This window comes from Callospermophilus lateralis, chromosome 19, assembly GCF_048772815.1.
Source record: "Callospermophilus lateralis isolate mCalLat2 chromosome 19, mCalLat2.hap1, whole genome shotgun sequence".
Classification (NCBI taxonomy): Eukaryota; Metazoa; Chordata; class Mammalia; order Rodentia; family Sciuridae; genus Callospermophilus; species Callospermophilus lateralis.
The window spans coordinates 35,769,307-35,782,808 of record NC_135323.1 but is presented as its reverse complement, the minus strand read 5'-3'; the positions used below and the strand labels follow the sequence as shown (position 1 = coordinate 35,782,808).

General features: G+C 51.6%; 1 protein-coding gene across 4 annotated transcripts in view; it reads left to right on the top strand.

Moving 5' to 3' along the window:
* Rnf216 (ring finger protein 216) overlaps positions 1-6,566 on the top strand; it is a 135,975-nt gene extending 129,409 nt beyond the window's left edge. For all 4 annotated transcript variants that reach the window (XM_076840333.1, XM_076840332.1, XM_076840331.1 and 1 more), the window contains 2 exons: positions 2,892-2,961; positions 3,595-6,566. In XM_076840333.1, coding sequence (XP_076696448.1) covers positions 2,892-2,961; positions 3,595-3,914 — 390 coding nt within the window. In that variant the 3' untranslated portion in view covers positions 3,915-6,566. The remainder of the gene's footprint in view (positions 1-2,891; positions 2,962-3,594) is intronic.
* The last annotated feature ends 6,936 nt before the right edge of the window (positions 6,567-13,502 follow it).

The following is a 13,502-nucleotide window of genomic DNA, read 5'->3' as shown; positions in this document are numbered from 1 at the left end:
CAGAGTGTCTTCCCTTAAGTCAAGCAATCTGGCTGAAGTGTCAGTATTTTTTCTTTTTTAAAAAAAAGTTTTGTTTTGTGTTTTTTTTTTCAATTCAAATTGCTAAACACAGCATCCTGTGACTCAAACCATTTGGAGAAAGTTGAAATCTGAAACACCTAATCCACTGGCAGTTGACTCACAAATTATGGTAAAGTCATGTTGAACACCAGAACCTTTTAGTGAAATACAGACTGTTTTTAGATGCTACAGGCACTGCCAGATTCCCAAGACAAGAATTGAGGCAAGTGGTCTCCAGGCCCCTTGCCAAATCAAAAGCTTGCTCAGAACTCTGGAAGGAATGGAGAAAGGCAGTGGGGGGCAGGGTGCTTCATTTCTGTGGGCTCTGAGGCCACACCGTGGAAGAACGTTAGAGGCCAGCTGGGACTCTGCCTGCAATGAACCTCTGCGCTGTCCTACTGATGCTGACAGAACTGGGAGAAACTTGGCTTGTACCCACCTGTGCCAGAGTCTCAGCCTTCCCAGAGGTGCTGTCAGCTAGGATTTATCCAGGAGGCTGGGAACCTGCCACAGAAAGCCTCATGATAGAAATGAGTATGCCACCCACATGCTCACCCTTAGCGGCCTGCCAAATGGGAATTCTCTCCAGTACCTCAGGCTCTATTCCTCCTGACTCGTGTGTCATAAGAGTCTTCACTGCTGTAAATTTACCCAGCACTGACCAGACCCATGCAGGATGCCAGCTAGAACTGGCCACAGCACAGACCTTGGCTCCACGAGGGGAGGGAGCACAGCTGCCTCTCTTATGTCCTCAAAGTGTCTAGCACAGTGCCTGGTGCACAGAGGGCTCCAAATACAGGTCTAGTGAAGGAATGAACGTCCCCCTGACTTTCAACTCACATAAGCAATGGGAACAAAGGAATCTCAAGATAACTGCAGATTATCTCTAGGAAAACTATTCGAATGACACTGTGGATGGAAGAGATAATCTTTGTCCCAGTTCACCACCTAACTTTCACCCTAACTTTGAGAAACTATTTTTTCTGGGACCTCATTTCTGTGCCCTCAGCAAATTGAAATGGATGATTTCTAAGGTACCTCCTTTTTTATTTTGAATTTTAGTTGTATATGGACACAATACCTTTATTTTGTTTACTTATTTTTATGTGGTGTTGAGGATCGAACCCAGCGCTACTCACTTGAGAGGCAAGAGCTCCAAGCTCCACCGCTGAGCCATGGCCCCACCCCCTAAGGTACCTTCTTGTGCCATCAAAGGCCTTAGGTGTCCCAGGACTGATGGACTCAACTACATTTAGGTGCAGAATAGAAGTAATTTTGAGGTGTGGTAATGTGGTACTAATATGAATATGTGGCCAGAGTCAGGACACCTGTCTTGCTTGAACAATAACGAAGCTACTGAGATTTTGAAACTCTGTGGAAATATGAGGTAGAATTGCAGAATTACAAAAGGCTCGGTATTTCCAACATTCTGGTATTAAAAGCAATTGTAGGGCTGGGGTCGTGGCTCAGTGGTAGAGTGCTTGCCTGTTACATGTAAGGCACTAGGTTCAATTCTCAGCACCACATAAAAAAATAAAGATATTGGGTTCATCTACAAGTAATATATATATATATATTTTTTTTTTTTTGAAGTAATTATAGGGGTTGGGATTATGGCTCAGCAGTAGAGCACTCGCCTAGCACATGCGAAGGCCTGGGCTTGCTCCTCGGCACCACATAAAAATAAATATATAAAAAGGTATTGAGTTCAATAAACAGACATGCTTTTTAAAAAGGCAATTATAGTTCCCCCCCCCATAGATAGATAGATAGATAGATAGATGCCACTGAGAGACAAACATTGGAGGCATCTTCCAATCTGGTTTACATTTGTTTTTCTTGAAACATTTCAAGTTTCTAAAATCTATTTTTTTTTAGTTCTTCTGCCCCTTAGTGATGACGCTTCTCTTTGCTGAGACCTATACATGCACTACCCACTCAGTCCTCACGACAGCGCACTTCAGAGAGGAAACCCTGACACTTAAGATATTTGGAGGGGCTGGGGATGTGGCTCAAGTGGTAGCGCGCTCGTCTGGCATGCGTGCGGCCCGGGTTCGATCCTCAGCACCACATACAAACAAAGATGTTGTGTCCGCCAAAAACTAAAAAATAAATAAATAAATAAAAAGATATTTGGAATTTAGCTGGGCCAGGAAAGAAGGGCCCCATCTTCCTGGGATTTTTTTCAACCCAGGGAATGTTCTTTTGGACCCACCGTGAACTAGAAAGCCTCTCTCTAACTCAGGGCAGCAGCCCAATTCTTCCATGACACCTGCTGGCAAGTAGAGATGTGGAAGCTGCATGTGGCACAAACCCAGCCACTAAGTATTGAGTTTTGGAAGGGAAAACAGTGAAGTCTGTGGCAGAATTATCCTCTCACTGCTGTGCCCCCACCCCCTTTCTCTGCCACCCAGCCCATACCAGAGTTCTGCAGGAAGCTGGAAGTAAAAGGCCAGCTTGGACCAGCAGGGCTGCCCCCCACCTCAGCTCAGGGAAAGGGCAGGACTATCTGTGCTCTGCACAAAGGCCTGCTGTACCTGGTTCAGACTAGGGACCTGAAATTTCTTGGGCCCAATCTCAGACAGCTGCCTGCTGGGACAAACCCCCACCCAGCCTTTCCCATAGGCTTCCCTATGGGGACACCCCTGGTTGATGAACAACAGAGATGCTTGGGAATGGGAAGAAGTTGTGTGCAGCTCAAAACGCCTCTGGTCACTGGCAGAGTCTGACCTCATCCCAGTACTGTCCAGCAGCAAGCCAGCCTCCCTCTCCCCATGGGCCTCACACTTCCAGGACCTGCAAACTCACTCTGCCTTTTGCTTTTACTCCAGGAAGATGATGAGAAGCTAATCGAGGAAATCCAGAAGGAGGCTGAGGAGGAGCAGAAAAGAAAGAATGGAGGCAAGTGCTTTCCCCAGCCACAGTCCCACGCCAGGCACACTCAGGATTGTGGAGCAGAGCAACTAGGGCCACCAGGGGGAGGGAAACTCCAACTCTGAGGGGCCACCATCCAGGTCATCAAAGCCTTGGATACAGTTTTGGCATCTCTTAATGGTGAGGAAATCCTAAGGTTGGATTTGAACTCCTCATACAAACAGAAGCCAGGCCTCTCTAAGGAGGTGGTAGCTCCTCGAGGCTCTAGCTCTCAAGGAGAGTCTCACTCTCGCATGGGGACTGCCCCAACCTGTACTGAGCTGGATGAATGTGCCATTCTCTAGGAGACACCACAGAGTGTGACACTCTTGGGAAATACAGTTTGTCCTTGGTTCCTGGTACTGACAATTGGGTTATAGGTATTTCATGTTTGGCACTTGAGCCAGCTGCCTTGTAGAGCATCCCCTCCTGGGCTCAGACGAAAGAGTGTGCTGAGGGTCAGAGGTCAACCCTCAAAGCACTGCCAGCTATGTCTAGCTGCCCCTTGGCTGCTCAGCTCTGGTGGGCCCCAGAGTTAGCAGGTATAGCCCTGATCCCAAGCTAGAGTCCAGCAGAGTTAGTCCAACCTGCTCTCCTCAATTGAACCCTACTTCCTTTCAGAGAACACCTTCAAACGCATTGGGCCTCCGCTGGAGAAGCCCCCTGAGAAGGTACAGAGGATGGAAGCCCTCCCACGGCCTGTCCCACAGAACCTGCACCCACCACAGATGCCACCCTATGCCTTTGTGCACCCGCCCTTCCCCCTGCCACCTGTCCGGCCTGTGTTTAACAACTTCCCCCTCAACATGGGCCCTGTCCCAGCACCCTATGTGCCCCCTTTGCCTAATGTGCGGGTCAACTATGACTTCGGTCCTGTGCATGTGCCCCTGGAGCACAATCTGCCCATGCACTTTGGCCCCCAGCCACGGCATCGCTTCTGACAGCTGGAGCCCTGGCCAGCCCCACTGAACCTGTGCCAGTGGGGGGTATAGGGCAGAGAACCCCCTGCCCCAGGCCAGGCTCCACCTTCAACCCTCTAAGTAGGGGTGGTGAGTCAGCTTTTGAGGGTGGGCTGCTTTACCTCGTTCTCCCTTGGGAAGAGTCACTGCTTCTCAAAGTCTGGTGTCCTCTGGGTGCCTATAAGGGAACTGGCCTGGCTCTTGCTGGTCAGTCTCCTCGCTAGTTCTGCCATTTTGGCAACCAGCACAGGGGCTCTGGCTCTACTCTGTCACTCAAGCCCCTGCAGGAGGAGACAGGCGGAGCTCATTTGTCCTGTTCCTAAGAGAATCCCACACAATTAAGAACTTTGCAGACCCACTTGGCCACAGTGTAGTCAGATCCATAATAAAAATGAAGCAGCAAATAGTGGCATTGGAAGAGAACTGAGACATCTGCATGGCCACCTTCACTAAGGCCCTTCAAGAGTGGCCGTTGTGCCCATGCCATGGCACATCCACAGTTCAGGGATATGGGTCCCCTGCTGTCCTATGCACTTGTGCTTCACCTGGGAGCCAAGTCCTGGGGCACAAGGCAGCTGTGATCATCTCCCTTGAGACTCCCAAGAGTCCTGTGTCTGGGGCCGCCTGCCCCTCACAGAGGTTCATAGTTGGTCCCAGTGAAAAGATAGTGGGGGCTGTGGGTCACAGCCCCTTGGACATTGCTGCGGTGCCATGAGGGGCAAAACGCTGTCCGTCCCAGTTCAGAACCCAGTGTTCCCACAGTGCCCCTTCAGGCCCTTTCCCCCTCCCTCCCTCCCTTCCAAGGCCCTCTCAGGTCAGGCAACCACAGAGAACTGTCCCGCACTGTGGGTTTGGTTTTGTTTATCTGAGCATTTCCTCCTGTTCACATATTTTGAACTGAAGAATTTTCCATGGCCTGCTATCTTTTTCTCATTCTCTGGAAAGTCAGGCTGAAATTGGCCACTCTGCGCCAGGTGGCTACCAAGGTTGAACAGTCCTGACACTAACCAAACAAAATCCTTTTCCATTAGCCACCACAGAGGCCACCCAGACAGCTCAGTTCTGGGAGACACCACAAACACCCAGCAGGTGATGAACAGCTTTCCTTCTAAGGTGTTTTTGGGGGCTTCTGTGGGGGTGTAGATGACCCTGTGGAGCCGTGTATTGTCACAGCCGACCTCCCTCCCTCCTCTGTGTTCTCTCAGTAGTCAGTGATGGAGGCTGGTAGAGGGTGAGGTGCTGGCACCAGGCACAGGGACAGCTGCCCTTTTCTGGGGTTGAGTCAGCTCTGGACCTCTGTGTGGGGTCCTGCCAAGGCTCTGGCCCACTTGCCAAGCAGAGGACCAAAGTTTCTGACTGCAAAGCTGGGATTGAGCCCTCCTGACAGCAGACATCTCTTTCTCATCCTGTATTGGCCATCCTTGTCCTTGATATGTGGCTGTGGGGTTCCAGGAGGTACAAAGCACACAGAGTTCGGGGGTGGAAAGCCCTGAGAGCAAGCAGTGCCACCACTCGCTGCCATCAGCTTCTCAGGTGTCTTTGAAGGATTCAGGTCTACTTGATACATTCTTTCTGCCTTTGCTCAGGATGAAAGTTTTGAAGACAGGTGGTCACCTGGACATGGGGTATGGGGCACATAGGGAGGTGGCTCGGGAGCCTTCCAGTGAGCTGCCTGAACTTACTTCTATCCTGAATGACAGTGCCTTGGAAAGGTGGGCTGCTCACCACACTGACAGGATCCTCTAAGTACCTTAGACACAAACTCATGTTCTCTGCACCTCCCCTGGAGTAGAGAAGGCAGCACACAGCCCACAGATGGGAGGAAGCCCTGGCACTGCCCCTCTGGGGCCTCTCCTGTGGGCTGTGAGCCTGTTTCCAGCTGTGTGACCCCACCGCATAGCTCCATCAAGGGGCTAAGGCTGAGACAGGATGAGGAAACTGGCCATTTCTGTGGCAGCTGCAAGGACAGTCAGTGCAGTGCAGGTGGTGCCCAAACTAGAGAGAGAGTGGGGGATCAGAATGACGTTCTGCCTACGGCCAAAGCCAAGAATGTCCCCTTGGAGATGAGTTCTAGCTTCTGTGGCCACACTTTTCTTCAGGAGAGGGAACTGCTGCATCCCCGTCAAGGGCATCTGGTTCCACATGATGCTCCCCGAGCCAGGCTGCAGACTAGCACCAGAACCAAACGTCCAAGAGTGACCACCTCAGCTCTCCAGGCACCTCAGTGTCCAGGCAGATGAGGAAGGTGAGGAGTTGCACCCATGCCGGGGCCAGAGCCCAAGAATCAGCCCCTGTCGCATCAAACGGGCGTTTTCAATGCAGCTGACACCTTACCCTCTGGGACACGGGGTTGCTTCCTGGGGGCAAGAGACTGCCTGGCCACTGTCCCAATCTATTTGCCTTAAAACTGGAGAGAGGAATCTAGTATTTGCACTTAGCAAAAGATTTAAAACTGAAGGAAAAAATGTGCATGATCTGTTACTTTGTACAAAAATAGCAAAAAAAAAAAAAATTAAGTAGTTAAATGTTTTTATTTACCTTCTGGTAGTAAAAATAGATAAGATAATTCTGTTTAAACTACTGTGTGTAAAAAACCTGTATCATATGTAACTTGAATTTTTTGTAAATAAATGTTTGTGCACTCTACTCACTGGTTGCATTTATCCATATGCACAGTCACACGGACACTTCTGGAATGGTTTCATCCCCTCTGCTCAACTGCAGAGGGGAACAAGGCAGGGCGTTCCAGCAGGCACGGAGGTAGGGGGGCAGGGGGTCCCTGCTCAGAGACAGTCTCATCTTCTGGGAAGAAAGATCAAGGCACCAAGGTGCCAGTCTTGCTTGGGTGGCTGCCAAGGCCCAGATGAGGCACAGAGGGTGGGTGGGTTGGCACAGAATCCCCTCTCTCAGGGCCCTTCCCCAGGTGAAGGACTTGAGGCCAACTCAGTCATGGAGAACAGCCTGTGTGAGACCTTGGCTGGCCTGAATCCCAAATGCAAAGAGGAGAGAAGCCCAAGGGACAAGGGCTGCAAGAACAGAGGTACTGGGTTGGCATGCGAGTTACTGCCCAGCTGGAGGGCTGTGGGGCTGGGGCTCACTGCCCCTCACTGGTGGCACAGCTTCTTCCCCACAATCCCCTGGGGTCCACCTGCCCCCCAGCACCTCCTTGCCACACCCAAGCCAGGCAGGCATTGACCATAAGACTTGGGAGGGGGCCTTGGGCACAGGGGAGCTGGAGTCCCTGAATACAGGTGGATAGCACATAGCACTCAAAGACATGTCCTTTGCAATTTTTTTTCCTTAATTTTTCAACATTTTAAAAAACTTTTGAAGTAAAAGTTTCAGGACAAGTTAGGTTTTCAACTTCTAAACAGGTCAGTGTGTACTTTGAATCAGTCCATGCTGTCCAGTCCTCGTTCACCGTCCAGGGTACCCATTAGCAGGACATTACAAGCTCTGCAGCTCGACCGCATGCATGAGGCTGCTCTCCATTCCTCCCAGTCGGTCTCCAGCTCTCCCTGCCTGCCACAGCGGCCTACCCACAGGTGGGCTTTGGCCTTCAGCTTCATGGAAGTTTCCAGTGCCTGGCCCTGCTCTGCACTGTTCACACACATCCATCTGCATCTCCTGCTCTTTTGATGTCTCCCACGTAGTCCCCTAGAAAGAAAGTCCGTCCAGTGCCTCCAGTGTTTCTGCTACCACACAAAACCTCCATGGATGTCCCTGTAGAAAAGTGCAGTGACTGAATGCAAGGAGGGGCCCGAGGCCTGTCTGCATGTGTTGGTGTCTTCATGACCCTTGCAAAGCCTTGTCCATACCCCAGTCACTGGCAAGAGCCTAGCCCTGGGCAGTGGATTCAGCTCTGCACAGGACAGTCTCAGGCCATCAAATCAGTCCTAGAATCTCACTTCCTGTGGCCATTGCTTGTATCTGTTTAGTTTACTTCTTAAATTTGTTTCTTTCCACCTTCTTTAAATATAGCATCTTTTTGGTCAGGGTCATTTGCATGGGGTTTTTCACTTTTTTGTTGTTTATATGTTTGTATTTGTTCTAATTAGTTATACATGACAGTAGAATGCGTTAGGTGGTTTTGTGTGTGCGTGTTTGGTTTTTTGTTTGTTTTGTTTTGTTTCCCTGTGATACATAAACTATTTCTCATGAAGCCTGCTCTCAGCTTGCCTTCCCTTCCATCTTGAGGCTGAGATAGGAACAAGGGCTTCCCGGGCAGGATATCTGAGCTCCACTCTCTGACCACCTCTGGCCAGGGCTCTCTTCACCTCTCTAAACTGGATGCCATCACCCTGAGGCTGGTGTGCGACCCACTTGCCCTCTGGTCTCATGACCCTTCGAGAAATGGCATCCCAGGTCTGCCTACACCTTCTTCTGGGTCAGGATTTAGTTGACAGTTCCTCTCCCTGCTTCCTCTGAGTGAATGCCCTGTTGCTCTGGGTTCCTCTCACCACATCCTGCCGGGCCAGTCCCTAAGCGGGCGGCTGTGGTGGTAATAGCTCCCCCTGGCAGTCCTGGGTGTGGCAGTGTGAGATGGTCCTGTGAGCCCTCCAGGCAAGGTGCTCTGGCCTGGTTCTTGGCAAGAAAGTGGGAACTGAGGCAGCATCCTATGAGCATCTAAGACAGGACAAGAGGAGATGGGCAGAGTGACTGCTGCTGGTCATCCGCACCAGGAAAGTCATCTGGTCACTCCCCAGCTCTCCCTAAAATCCTCACCCAGATGAGCCCAGACCCTGGCAGGCCCACAGAGCCATACCATCCCTTTTCATGTGGCTCCTTAGGGACAAAGTGCTAGTCCCTGCCTGGATCAGCCCTCCTGCTTCTCAGACATCTGAGACCATAATTCCACCCTGGACCCTCTGGGCACTTGGTCCACCCACACCCCACACAGGAGCAGATCTGCTCATCTGGACCCAGGCAGCTCAGTTGGGCAGTTATGGGGCAGCCAGTCCCCAGCAGCGGAGGGAGAGAAACGGGCACCCCAAACACCAAGCAGGTGGGAGTGGGTATGCGGCAATGGAGGGAGCCCAGATGGGAAAGTTTCAATAAGAGGGCCCCTGGAACAGATGGGTGGCTGAGCAACAGGTGGAAGAAGACCCCAACCTGGTTCCCTGTCTACCTGGAGATTGTCCCCATGTGGACTCCATTCAGGAGTTTGATTCCATACATCTGATGGTTCCTAGAAATTGGGATTCTAAATCACTTCCTCAGAGATGAAGTCACCCTTGGGCCTGTGTAGACACCTACAGGGCAGGAGCCCTAGAAGGCTGTACCACCCCACCAGGGCCAAGCCCAGCTCCCTTTCCCAGGCCCCCAAGAGCCATCTGCCAGCTCCTCCCTCCTGCTCCCTGCCACTGTCAACCACTTAAAACCACACCCAGCTGCCTGGTGGCTTAACCCTGAGGCTTAACCCATTCAGTGCCTGGGCCCAGCAGCAAGCATGCTGGCCAACGACCCTGGGGTGCTGCTGCCAGCTGGGGCTTGGCTAAGACTGCAGCTCCTGCCCCTCAGTGGTCAGGCCCCAGCTTCTCCACAGCAGGGACATAGCCTGGCCCATCGGGCTGGCCGAGCGCTTCTCCCCACCGTGATCTAGTGACCAAAGCAGACCAGGCGAGCCCAGGAGCAAATAACCACCACACACCACCTGCTTCACCAACGAAGGGTCACAGCCCTGCAGAGCCATGGGCCCACTGACACAGGGAAACAGCTGTCCCAGCTCACAGGGCACCCTGTCTTCCCCCGTCTGCCTTTGTCTGCTTGCACTCCCCCACATCCTCCCTCCCATCCTCCACCACTTATTTCTGAAAAGTTATGGTTAGAAAATGGACACAGTCTAAAATGAGGTGTAGCAACAGGTGACCTTGCCTGGCATTCTTTGCAGTCATTAGAATGACCTCACACCTTCCCAACAAATCCCATGAAGAAAACTGGATTACAAGGGTCAAAAAGTATCCACAGTGGGCTGGGGCTGGGGCTCAGTGGTAGAGCACTTGCCTAGCATGGGTGAGGCCATTCTCAGCACCACATAAAAAAAAAATGAATAAATAAAAAGTGAGCTGGGTGCAGTGACACACGCCTGTAATCCCAGCAGCTTGGGAAACTGAGGCAGGAGGATCACAAGTTCAAAGCCAGCCTCAGCAAAAGTGAGATGCTAAGCAACTCAGTGAGAGCCTGTCTCTAAATAAAATACAAAATAGGGCTGGGGATGGGGCTCAGTAGCTAAGTGTCCCTGGGGCTGTAGCTCAGCATATGTAGGGCACATGCCCATTGAGGAAAAGTTGCCCCTAGCCCAAAGGGAGGACCCCATGGGGCCCAACCTAAAGGGCAGGTAACTACCCAATCCCCTGCACCCTAATACCCATGTCCAGTTGCTTCAGTCACCACCGAGGTGCCTCAGGCCCCAGACAGGGCTCTGTTGCTGCCCTCAGGAGTTCGGGCAGACCCTGGAGCTGATAATTGAGTGGGGTGGCCCACGGGGCTCTGAGTGGGCCCCCACAGAGTGTTGGGTCCCCCTGGCCTGCATGCCTGCCCCAGCCGGCTCAGCCTCATGCTCCGCTCCACAGACAACTTGCTCTGTTCCCTCCCAACAGGGAGCAGTGCCAATCAGGAAGCCAGGACTTCCTCAGCCATCAGAGGGGCAGGAAGCACGAGGCACCCAGCTCCTGTCTCAGCACTGTCGGTGGCGTGACCTGGCCCCAGACATGGCCCCACCCTGACCTCTCTTCCCCATCTGAGGCCCAACCATCCTCCATCCACCTCTTCCCTATGGGGTGTGATCAGGAACCCTTGCCTCCCTGGAAGACCAGGGGCACCATTAGGGCTCAGCCCTGGATCCTCAGCACCATCTTGGGGCCTGGGATGCTAGGGAAATACCAGCTGCAAGAACAAATCTATGGAATAAAGATAAAAGCTGGGCACTGTAGCGCACGCCTGTAATACCATGTCTAGGAGTCGCAAAGATGATAGGTTGTAGTCCCTTTTGACTGGACTTCGGGAGGGGATATTGAGGCTTATTTGGAATGTGATAGGTATTTTTTAAGTGAACTTCAACTGGGGGACATTTAGCCAGGGATGGAGTCTCTGTGTCCCAGATTAATGGATTTACTTGGTCTTGTGGAAGTGGAAGGGGATGATCTGGTGCAGCCCGTAGGGCAGCCATGGCTATAACTGAGGGGAGGGAGGAAACAGCAGAAAGGAAATCATGGCCTTAAATTTAAATAGAACATCTCTGCCTAAAAGGGAACGGGGCATTGGGGCATCACCAAGAAGGAGTGTGAGAATGGGTGGCCTGAAAATAAACAGGGTAGGGGTGGGGTGGTTTGGGGATATATTGCTTGTCCACCTACCCCAACAATAGGGAACTGAGAGGGAAGTAAGGATCCCCAAAACTCCTGTAAGACCAAGAATGTTGCTCCAGTGTCTATTAAAAAGAGAATTTTGTGACCATCAACCATCACTTGGACCCTGGGTTCCAGCATGGTGTTTGGACTTGTTGGGACAGGAGTCTTGAGGCCCCATCAATCGTCAGTGGCCAGTCCCACGAGGTTATGGGGGCAGCTAGGGCCTGGCCGTGCACCCCTTCGGGTACGAGGACAGTCCGAAGCCCAGTGGCCCATCATGGAACATTTTGGGCAGGGTCTGGTAGGCGACCTTGGATTGGGGCAGGCTCTGCTCCAATGTCCTTCTTGTCCACACTTAAAGCAAGCCCCAGGGGGTTCTGGTTTTAGGAGATGGTCTTGCCACTTGGGAGATGAGTTTTGAGAGGGCCCATGGAGGGCCTGAGCCAGCATTTGGCGTTTAGCCTTTTCATCTCGGTTATGATAGACCTTAAAAGCAGTAGCAAGAATCTCGGTCTGGGTAGTGAGGGGGCCTCATTCTAATTTCTTAAGTGTGATCCGGATATCAGGAAAACTTTGGGCAAAGAAAGTTACATCAGTAGCTGTCGGCCATCAGGGGTTTCTGGGTCCAAATTAGTGTATTGCAGAGAGCCTTAGTTAGGTGGTCCAGAAAGGCTGATGGGTTCTCATGTTTATCTTGGATGATTTTCCTGAAGTTTCTCAAAATTCACTGCTTTCTGGACTGCCCTTTTTAGGCCTGCCAGAATACAAGTGGCGAAATGATCTCGGTGTGTGATGCCGTGATTGGTGTTATAGTCCCAGAGGGGATCTGGGTCTGGGACTGCTTGGGGCCCAGTGGGATGTGCCAGATTGGTCTGATGGATCTCATCTGCATGAGTGCAAGCCTGTTCCCAAACCCGTCTTCTCTCCTTAGGAAGTAAAGTATTGGAGAGGATCATGTAGACATCGTGGAAGGTGAGGCTATAGGCCTGTGTTAAATATTGGAATTCTTTGGTATACACAACGGGGTTGGTAGTATATGAGCCTAGCCGTTTTTCAATTTGGGAGAGGTCAGCCATAGAAAAGGGGACACGTACTTGGATAATGCCTTTAGCACCTGCTTACCTCACGCAAGGGGGAAATTATTTGAGAAAGGGCATTGGTTTGGGTTTTTGATCTAGTGAGTGGAGGGGAGAAGTCAGGTTGCTGAGGTGGGGGTGACGGCGGAGAGTCTGGGGCAGAAGGTTGAGGATGAGGACCTATTGGAGCCCGGCGATAGGGTGGAGGTTCATCAGTAGGGTCAAAAGTAGTGGATGAGTCCGGAGAAGGAGAAAGTTGGGGATCGGTGGTAGGGGGGGTTGGTTTGCAGGCTAGAAGAATTTGTAGAGTTTGCAAGGTGTTCAGAAAGCAGGATTGGAATGGAGCAAGAAGAAAGCCTGGACATAAGCAATCTCTACCCATTTTTTCAAATGCTCACAGTAATTGTAGAGATCCCTTAGAATGGAGGGACCCAGGGACCCAAGAGGGGCCATCTGCTTTGGTTGTCTAAGGGATAAGTAGGCCAGGCCTGGGTGCTATATTTGATCAATTTTGGGGATTTGATGTCTGGTGTCAAGGAGAGGGTTGTGAGGTTATCCAGGAGGCATTGTAGGGGAGAGTCGACCGGCCGAGAGGACACATTACCCATGTCGCAAACGTAGTATAAGGAGGAGGGAAGAGGATGCAAAGATAGTATAAGAGAGAAGGAGAAAACTGATTTATTGGCAAAAGGGGCATCCCCGCTAGAGCCAAAAATCAGGAGTGCCTTAGTGGCAGGTTCGAGCTGCAGAGATTGTTCATCACTGAATCCTGACAGTTGAAGCTCTCATCCTGGATCTTGGCCAAGGCTTTTCAGGACCCCTCCTGGAGAGGCCAGATACTCCCAGGGCCGGAAAGAGAGGAAAGAGGGAGACAGGGGAAGAGGGAAGAAGGGGAGGGTAAGCGTATCTCTAGCGGCCGAGTCTTGGAGGTGAGAGGACTAGGATTTTAGGAGAGCCACCGAGACCGTGAAGGTCTGGGTGCGGTGTGATGTTCAGTTCTCTGTTATGTGTCTCTGGAGGTTACACAGTCCTTCGAGGGAGACCTACAAAGCCTATGCTGGGAAACTACCAGCTGGGAAGGGAAGGGAATAATTTTGAACCCAGGAGTCTATTCTGCCCAAGGAAGGAGTCCCTGAGGGCCACCA